The 10,000-nt window shown below is 41.6% G+C and overlaps 1 protein-coding gene across 1 annotated transcript in view; it reads right to left on the bottom strand.

Moving 5' to 3' along the window:
* Window positions 1-10,000, bottom strand: part of LOC138001467 (uncharacterized) — a 181,506-nt gene that overhangs the window by 22,115 nt on the left and 149,391 nt on the right. Inside the window, exons 36-37 of the mRNA XM_068848086.1 lie at window positions 9,949-10,000; window positions 1,949-2,020 (exon numbers count right to left, since the gene is read on the bottom strand). The exon at window positions 9,949-10,000 is cut by the window's right edge and continues 176 nt beyond it. Coding sequence (XP_068704187.1) covers window positions 1,949-2,020; window positions 9,949-10,000 — 124 coding nt within the window. The remainder of the gene's footprint in view (window positions 1-1,948; window positions 2,021-9,948) is intronic.

The raw sequence follows: 10,000 nt of genomic DNA, 5'->3' as shown, positions 1-10,000 counted from the left end.
ATGTAGTAGAGAACAATTATATTGAAGAACAAAAGTATCTTACAATGAAGACGAAGCTCGCGTTTTATTGGCTTATCGTTTTCGTTACCATGACAACACCTATATTCTCACATGTGAAAGATAAAAATGATATGTTCACTGTGCGAGGTGAGGATATGATTTTTCAGTAAAAGGAGAAATCCTGGTATTTCATCAGTATCTATATGATAAAATACATTACAAGACAATAAAATAAAATACAATATTCTTTACTTAACCAAGGTGACGTAATTCACCCGTGGTCCTTGAGGGCGAAGGGTCTAATTGTTTTAGTATCACCCAACTAGTCGGACAGAAAAGGCAATAATAAAGTTAGCAAATGCAAGTTAAAGAAATAATTATTTGGGAATAAAACGAAAGAAAGCGTCACGCTTTTCGCTACTCGAGAACTATTAATAATAGTCCTCTGGTACCGTAGCCAATCAAAATGCAGGATTTGCATTAGTCTACTAGTTGGGTGATACTAATACGGCATTATCAAATAGTGTTTAAAATATTGTCCCTGATGAAGGCCGTAGCCCTTGCGGGTTATGGGTCTAATTGTTAATTATCACTCACCAACAAACTACATTAAACCTAGAAAAGGTCAGGTTCCAAACTTCATGACAAAGCTAAACATTTTAAAATCAAAGCTTAGGCCTAAATACTCTGACTTCATCAGCGAGATTCTATGGTAGATCTACGGTAGACGTAAATAAATGTTGTTTCGATGACTGTCGGCCATCTTTATCTACACCAACAAGGTGAATGTTATGGAGTCTTAATTACAACATTACATAGGAAAACTGCACAATGAAATATGTCATGGCATTTATTTCATAGGTACTAAGATTTATCCACGAAAATCATAGTGACTAAAATTGAAGTGACTAAAAGATTGTAAATGAAGCAAATCAGGAACACAAACGACAAAATTTCCCTGTGAAGAAATATCGTTCTTCCAATCAGCAACGAGAACGACGAAACTTCGGTAGTGATGAATGAACGTACCGAATCGAAAGCCCGGCATCCGACAGACCTTGAATAAAAACCGAGCGACATGAAAATAAAAACGCTGCTCAAAAAACAAAACGAGATGTAAGATTGCTTGAAAGATTTTTGAAAACGAAGGTCGAGGACAGGAAAATGAAAGTTATTCCGGCGGTTGCGCTGAATGAATGCTGAATTCATTAACCAATTTATCATCTCCGTCCGCACTAAAGATCGCAGTGAATAAGAGCCGACTTGCCATCAAAGTTTAGTGGCTATCTTGGAACGACAACGGGAGAAAAAGGACTATTCCGCAAGCACAACAGACGACTTGGTATTTGAGAAAACCAGAGAGGTTCTTTAGTCCAAACAAAAACAACTAAAGAAGTAAGGAAAGGAACCCGAAAGCATCGGTAGCTTTGATTAGCGATGAATTAAAAATATTGCACGGGAAGAGTTTGATCCGAAGCACTCTGGTTAAACTACACTCTTTACTTTGCGCTACTTTGGAATATTTGAAACACTGTGAGTGTTGTAAATTTTATCAAATAAGTTTTCGGTTGGGCGATTTTTAACCATTTTTTAGTGATTTCATCGCCCCACTCCATTTGTACGAAATAAATTTGTCTATCAAACACTACCACGAAAAAAATCTCGGTACCTATGAAATAAACACATTACGGCATGAAAAATGCTTTGTACGATTTCTATTCACTCGTTGTTTCGTATGAGAAAACTCACTCGTTCGTTTTCTGATACTACCCAACTCGTGAATACATATCGTATGCGCGCATTTTCCATGAAGTAATCCCTGTCCCTGATATGAATAACATCAAAGCTGTGTAGTGTTGACAGTCATCAAAACTATCAGCATAAATCGTTCTCTTTTTTGGTTATGTTAAATTAACTAGTAATTTAACCGTAGCTATTAAGGGCTTACCTCAACGTAAAATGAAAACTCGCACAAGTAATTAAATGCAATGAGGTACCAAGGGTGATCTTGAAAGGCAACCTATAAAAAGACGTTAAATTGTGAAGAAAAAAATAGGGAATTGAGGAAATCACGCGAGTCCATATTCGATTGTTTATTTTCCTTTTAGTAAATCCTCCGAGAACAGACGGTGTCTACTGACAGAAAGGCGTCCCACAATGACGCTCACGGAAATCCCAGATATGGATTTAAACTTTATCAGGTTACTCGAGGTTTTTCAATCTGTATATAAAGGGCTTTCTCGGTGAGCCATGACTACCAAAAAAATGTTCTGCTCACACTTCCATGAGCAAAAAAAGTTATTATAACAAATAACATGATCAGTTTTCTAGCTGAGCGGTCATCTGCTAATGCTAATTTACCCTTAAATGCCTCCTTCCTCAAAGAAATCTATCCAACACATGTTAGCGACCTAAATAACAGTGACTATCGCACTGGAGTACGAGTAAAGCAAGTGTAAGTGTTCCACTTTGTGCATGCTTACTTCAAAAACACTCGATTCTCCACGCTAAGACGCTTGCTAAAACTGAAATTCATACCGTATGAATCTGAAATGTGTTAGGAAAAACCCAGCAGGTCAAGCTGAGAATAGTCCTTTTTTTGTTTATTCCACCGAGCAGGGCGTGAAAAAACCCCTCGCTCCAACGTTTCGCGTGTTCTTGCATGCCGTTATGAAAGAATTGAACGGACGACAGGCTGTTCATAGTCTACTCGTACATTTAGCCGTTGCAAGCAGCTGTGCGCTTCCCGAAAGGCCCGAAAAGTAGTCTGGGGATAATTCCGATTACTCAGTGAAATTGTTCCTGTATCTTAAAAACGAGACGTTATGTTTCATAAACATCCACTTTATCATCTTCCAAAATAGTTCAGGTGGTTTCCACCAGTTTCAACAATTTGGACGTAATGTCTTACAAGAAAGATTAACTTTACAACACTGCTTAGGAAAACGGCAATGTTATGGCAGCAAATGTGTTACGAAAAATAGCATTGCGTGACTAGCGTCACTGTCTAGAAGCTTCGCGAGAGTTTGTAGTTTGTTTATTTTTAGGTTCGTGCGTAAGCGTTTCTAAATCGGTGTGTTTTGCAATCTTTCTATAATTAGATTCATTACTATTTTAGAAAGTTCTAGAAGTTTATTGTCAGAGTATATAAGTAGACGAGTCCAAGCGTAGTGTTTTTCACAAGTGAAGAGAGTTGGCGTTAGCCGTGTTTAGTCAAGTGTGACAGAAGCAGTGTTTATTCAAGTTGGCGGAGGCCGTGTAAGTTTATTGAATACGTGTTGTTCAGAGTTTTACTTCGTGGAAACTACGTTCACTTTGGAATAAGTCTTCTTGTTGTTGTTCCGACAACCCTTCGTTCAGTTTAGTTTGCAAACTGCCTTTCCTCAAAACATTCGAACTCGTAACATTGGGGGCTGTCCGGGAGAGGAATTTATTTGTTTGCCAACTACGTTAACCAGGAAAGGATCACAACTTGGAAGGAAATAGCTGCGCTGTGGAAAAAGTTGTAGCGAGTGAAAGAGCCGTGGAACTTTAGTGCTGTGAAATGGAGAAATTTATTCAGCTTGGCGAAAAGTTTGGTCTGGAAGGAGAAAAGTTGCTTGAATTTGTGCGTGAACAAGAAGAAAAAGAAAGCGAAGAGAAACGTAGAGAGGAAGAACGTGAAGAGAAACGTAGGCAGCTTCAAGAAGAGGAAGAGAGAGAAGAGAGACGCAGACGACAGGATGAAGAAAGGGAAGCGAGACGTCAGGAAAGAGAAATTAGGAAGTTACAACAGGAAGTTGACCTCATGAGACAGAAGGAAGCTGCTGAGGTTGCCAAGAGAGAACATGAGTTAGAACTTGCTAGAATAGCAGCAATGAATGGTGATGGTCGTACTACAGAAAGAGGTGACAGCGAAGATCGGGCCAAGGCACCTAAACTCCCCTCGTTTGTTGATGGCAAAGACGATTTGGACGCGTATTTGCAGAGGTTCGAGAGATTTGCCGAGACAGCTAAGTGGAAAAAAGATGGATGGGCATCGAAGCTCAGTGCTCTGTTGTCTGGACGGGCACTAGAAGTGTATTCACGTCTATCGGAGGACGCAGCTAAGGATTATGACAAGGTAAAGATTGCGTTAATGAAGAGATATGACCTTACCGAAGACGGCTATTGTCGAAAATTTAGAGCATCCAAACCAGAAGTTGACGAAAGTCCGGAGCAGTTTATTGTGCGACTGGACAGATACCTGTTACGGTGGCTAGAGCTTTCGAATACTGCGCGAACCTTTGATGGTCTTAAGGATTTGATCGTGAAAGAACAATTTATTGACTCTTGCCCTAAGGATTTGGCAATTCACCTGCGAGAAAGGGCACCTGAGACTCTAGCAAAGATTGCGAAGATCGCTGACCAGTACTTGGAGGCCCATGGTAAACATTTGTTCAGCTTAGCGAGCAGAAAGCCAAGAGTAAAGCCTGAGAGGGACGAAGCCAAGAACATGCAGATTAATCCACCAGCTCTGCAGTGCTTTAAGTGCAACACCCGAGGTCATAAGGCTGTCAACTGCCCAACCCTAACAAAGAAGTGTTTTCTGTGTGGCAAGCAGGGACATGAAGCTAGAAACTGTCGATCAGGTGGACGCAGATCAGGAGGACATAGTAAGAATGGTAACCCTGTGCAGCGTGGTCAACTGAGTGCCAGTTGTTTAGTTCAGCCACCTGAGGTTAAACCTACTGATGAAGAAGTTAAGGCCTGTATTAAAGATGATGAGCTGCTGTTAGCCTGTGGTAAGAAGATTCCATTGTTGAGTAGTGCTTGTGTTGAACCGTTGACTGGAGTGAGAAGTAAAATGCCTGTCGTGAAAGGTAGAGTTGGAGAGAAGTCTGTTGATGTCCTGAGAGATACTGGTTGTAGTGGAATTGTAGTAAAGAGGGACCTTGTGTCTGAGGATCAGTTTACTGGCGAATTTAATGTTATGCTGCTCATTGACAATACGGCAAGGAAAGTTCCCATCGCAAAGATTGATGTTGATACACCTTATCTCAAGGGCCAAGTGGAAGCGCAGTGTCTTCCCGATGATTTAATTATTGGTAATGTGCCAGGCGCAAGAGCCGCTGACGACCCAGACCCAAGCTGGCAAGTTCCTGTACAAAAAGCTTGTGCTGTAACCACGAGAAGTCAAGCTAAGAAAGCTGGAGAACATATTCCGTTGAAGGTACCGGGTACCAAAGGATGTCCTGTAGTTGATAGAGAAAAGCTCAAGCAGATGCAGCGTGATGACGAGAGCCTACAGAAATTTTGGGAGAAAGATGACGTAGTTGTGAGAGGCCAGGCTGAGACTTCATTTGAAGTGAAAGGTGGAGTTCTGTACCGCGTCTACAAGCACCCTTATGTGAACGGAGGTAAACCCCTGAAGCAGGTTATGGTTCCTGTGCAGCTGAGAAGTCGAATAATGGAACTAGCTCACGGATCGATCATGGGAGGTCACATGGGAATAAACAAAACGACTGATAAGATTTAAAGCGCGTTCTATTGGCCAGGCATTCAAGGGGACGTGACTCGTTATTGCAAGTCCTGCGATGTATGTCAGAAGACAGTTAACAAGGGTTCCGTACCAAAGGTTTCCCTAGAGAAGATGCCATTAATTGACAAGCCGTTTAAGAGAGTAACAATCGACCTGGTTGGACCTATTGTTCCCCCGAGTGAGGACGGTCATAGATATATATTGACATTGGTCGACTTTGCAACTCGTTATCCTGAAGCTGTCCCGCTGAAGAACATTGATACTAAGACTGTGGCAGAAGCGTTGGTGGATATCTTTAGTCGTTTAGGAGTTCCTGAAGAGATCTTGAGTGACCTTGGTACGCAGTTCGTCTCTGAGTGTATGAAGGAAGTGACGCGGCTTTTGAGCATTAAACAGCTCACCACGACCCCTTATCATCCTATGTGTAATGGCCTGACGGAAAAGTTTAATGGAACAATGAAGAGCATGTTAAAGAGATTGTGCAGCGAACAGCCAAGACAGTGGCATCGCTATATTAACCCGTTGCTGTTTGCATATCGTGAAGTTCCCCAGGAGTCTACTGGTTTTTCGCCGTTTGAGTTGCTGTATGGAAGAGCTGTCAGAGGACCGATGTTTATTCTCAAAGAGCTTTGGACAAAAGAGCTGGAGGAGCCTGAAGTAAAGAACAGCTATGTTTTATGTGTTTGAGCTATGCGAGAAGCTTGAAGATACCCTCAAGCTGGCGCACACCGAGCTTCAGAAAGCCCAGAATAAAGGCAAGCATTATTACGACCGAAAGACTAAGGTCAGGAAGTTTGTACCTGGAGATAAAGTGTTAGTGCTGCTACCGACCGACCACAACAAGCTCCTAATGCAGTGGTAAGGCCCATTTGAGGTTAGTGCTGTAGTAGGTCTCAATGATTATAGAGTGAGAGTCAAAGGAAAAGAGAGAGTTTACCATGCTAATCTACTGAAGAAGTATTTTGAGCGAGAGGATCCTGTTTCCGTTGGAGCAGTTGCTGTTGGAACGAACGCTAACATTTGTAAGAACGAACATGTTGAGAGTGAAGTAGAAGAAGTTGACCCTGTGGATAGATTGATTTTCTGGAGATTGGTGTTATGTCGCGAAAGAGTCAGTCAATGATGTGGCCATAGGAGATAACCTTTCTCATGAGCAAAGAGCAGAGTTCATGGATCTTGCAAATAGGTTTCAAAGCTTGTTCACAGACGCCCCAGGCACAACAAGTTTGGCTCAGCATCATATCAAGCTTACATCCGACCAACCAGTTAGATCAAGACCATACCCAGTACCGTATAGCTTAAGAGAATCGCTTAAGAAGGATATTACAGACATGATGAAGATGGGAGTCATAAGAGAATCAAGTTCGCCCTATGCTTCGCCTGTTGTAGTTGTTAAGAAAAAAGACAACTCAAATCGTGCGTGCTTGGGCTATCGTAAACTGAACAAGTTAACCGTGTTTGATCCTGAGCCTATGCCAACTGCTGAGCATTTGTTCCAGAAGTTGAATGGTGACAAGTGTTTTACCAGAATTGATCTGAGCAAGGGCTACTGGCAAATTTCTATTCCTGAGGAGGATATACCGAAGACCGCTTTTGTGACGCCTGACGGATCGTATGAATTCCTGAAGATGCCGTTTGGTATGATCAACTCCGCAGCGACCTTAAAGAGAGCCATGAAGCAGCTATTGCGTGGACTGGACAACGTTGAATTTTATTGGGATGACATTTTGGTTCACACCCGTACGTGGGAAGAGCACATCAAGGCCCTTCGAGAGTTGTTTAGAAGATTATTAGCTGCTGGAATGACCATAAGACCGACTAAATGTCTTTTTGGAGTCAACACCGTTGATTTTCTTGGTCACCGTCTGGAGGAAGGGTTAATTGGTCTTCATGAAGACAACGTGACGAAGATTAGAGATGCTCCAAGACCAACTACTAAGAAGCAGATAAGATCGTTCATGGGTTTGGCTGGATATTACAGAGATTTTATCCCTAACTTGGCAGCATTAGCAGCCCCGCTGTCAGACCTCACGCGTAAAGGCCAACCTAACAAAGTTGAATGGGGTGGGCACAGGAGAAAGCCTATCAGAGTATCAAGGCCCTCCTAACAAAGGAGCCAGTCCTTCGACTGCCAGATACAAGGAAAACCTACTTTCTGCAGACTGATGCTTCCGACAGTGGTATTGGCGCTGTATTAATGCAGAAACATGATGGCAAGCTATTCCCCGTTTGCTACGCAAGTAAGAAAATGTCAAATGCAGAGCGTAATTATTCAACCATCGAGAAAGAGTGTTCAGCCATTATGTGAGGATTCAAAAGGTTTTACCTTTATCTGTATGGAGTTCCCTTTGTGCTACAAACAGATCACGAGCCACTGAAGTACATGAACAGTGCGAAGTTTGCAAACGGACGCCTAATGCGTTGGGCTATGTTTCTTCAGAGTTACAACTTCAGAGTTGAGGCTATCAAAGGATCTGAGAATGCAGGAGCAGATTATCTAAGCAGAGTAGAGGAATGACTTAAGAGACACTGGACTGCCTCCTCAGTTGGTACTATCTAACTATTTTTTCGTTGTTAGAAGAAATTTAGGAAATTTCTTCTCAAGAGGGGGTTATGTTACGAAAAATAGCATTGCGTGACTAGCGTCACTGTCTAGAAGCTTCGCGAGAGTTCGTAGTTTGTTTATTTTTAGGTTCGTGCGTAAGCGTTTCTAAATCGGTGTGTTTTGTAATCTTTCTATAATTAGAGTGATTACTATTTTAGAAAGTTCTAGAAGTTTATTGTCAGAGTATATAAGTAGACGAGTCCAAGCGTAGTGTTTTTTTAACTAGTTTTTCACAAGCGAAGAGAGTTGGCGTTAGCCGTGTTTAGTCAAGTGTGACAGAAGCAGTGTTTATTCAAGTTGGCGGAGGCCGTGTAAGTTTATTGAATACGTGTTGTTCAGAGTTTTACTTCGTGGAAACTACGTTCACTTTGGAATAAATCTTCTTGTTGTTGTTCCGACAACCCTGCGTTCAGTTTAGTTTGCAAACTGCCTTTCCTCAAAACATTCGAACTCGTAACAAAATGAAACAGCAATAATTTATGTACAAGATACACTAATAGGTCACCATAGCAACAAATGAGCTTCCTAAAAATGTCCCATTATTTGTCTTTAAAACGAACTCGGGTATCCCAAGTTTTGTGACTGGAAAGTAATTACCAGACTTCGATAAAACTCTCCGCGCAACGTTTTAAGGTGATTCCTTAGTAATAGCACTTGTCGTACGATTTTCTTTAAACTTTTCTCGAGCGTTCCTTACATTATAGTGACTCGAAATGTGCAATTAAAAAAATAGGTCACCAAGCTCGTTTGGGAGATATAACGTGCTCAATTTACTCATTTAATCATTGCGACTTCATCTATCAAAGGCAAATTTGTTCCATCGGTTCACGCTACGTTTTGCAGGAACAGGAAGCACAACTTTGACGTAATTCTTGAAATAACAAAACAGGTGTATTGTATTGTTCAAAAGGAATAATTTAATGTTTGTTTTATGGCACAGGCACACGTCTTGAAAAGGCACTGGCTACAAATATTCCTTGGTTGTGTGATCTCAAGGAGACAATTTTGTGTCCACGAGTGATGGCTACGAATACTTTTTTTGCTGACGTAACTTTTATTTTAATTTTTTTCAGCACAAAGAGCAGAAGTAAGAGAATATAATTACGCCAAAAAAAGATAGGTCACCAACCTCGTTTAGGAGAAAACAGAAAGCAAACCAAGCTCGACCCCTCGACAACATGTCTCCCCGATAGCGCTGTTTCACTCTCGGACTGAAATGACACTTTAGCATCATCAAGGCTATCACTCGACGTTTTGTTTTGCGAGAGTAAATAGTTTCCCGTTTTGCTCTTTACTGCTGTGCGTGAAAACGGCCATTCTTCTTTGTAGCGAGCTTTCCCGTACGAAAGTTCGCCATTTTGAAATGTTTTTGGCCACGTTCGATATATCAATATTCACACATGGCTACGAGTCTTTATGGTTAAATTTAAACATTGTTTTGTTTAGAAATATCCGTTGAGACTTGTGAGACAAAGAAAAGAGAACTGAGCCGTGAAATTTGACCATAAAGCCTCTTAGCCATGCCTGAATACAAACGTCGCCTACGCTGTGCTTTGTTATGCACAGAACAGGATGTGCAGTGCATTACTAGGGAATCACCTTAAAGGCAATTCTCTGGAGCAGATTCAGAGCCACCTTCAAATTTTTCAATCGTGGAATTCGCATTTTTACAAAAGGCTTTTTGAACACGAAGTGCTTTCGATAAAATTGTAGAAAAGAGCGCCAGAACAGAAAGAAGCCTTGGAAACCAACCTCGCCCCCAGGGGTTATTTCCACCGAGACCTCGTCAAAGAATAGCCCTGGGAAACGAGGCCGCCCGGAAACAAGGTTGAAGGTTTCGTACCATGTAGGTGATCGTGAGTGTAGTGGCGAACACAAGCAGGCAGTTAATGTAC

This window comes from Montipora foliosa, chromosome 1, assembly GCF_036669935.1.
Source record: "Montipora foliosa isolate CH-2021 chromosome 1, ASM3666993v2, whole genome shotgun sequence".
Taxonomy (NCBI): domain Eukaryota; kingdom Metazoa; phylum Cnidaria; class Anthozoa; order Scleractinia; family Acroporidae; genus Montipora; species Montipora foliosa.
Note: the sequence above shows the minus strand (reverse complement) of the source record. Positions and strands in the feature narration are given on the sequence as shown.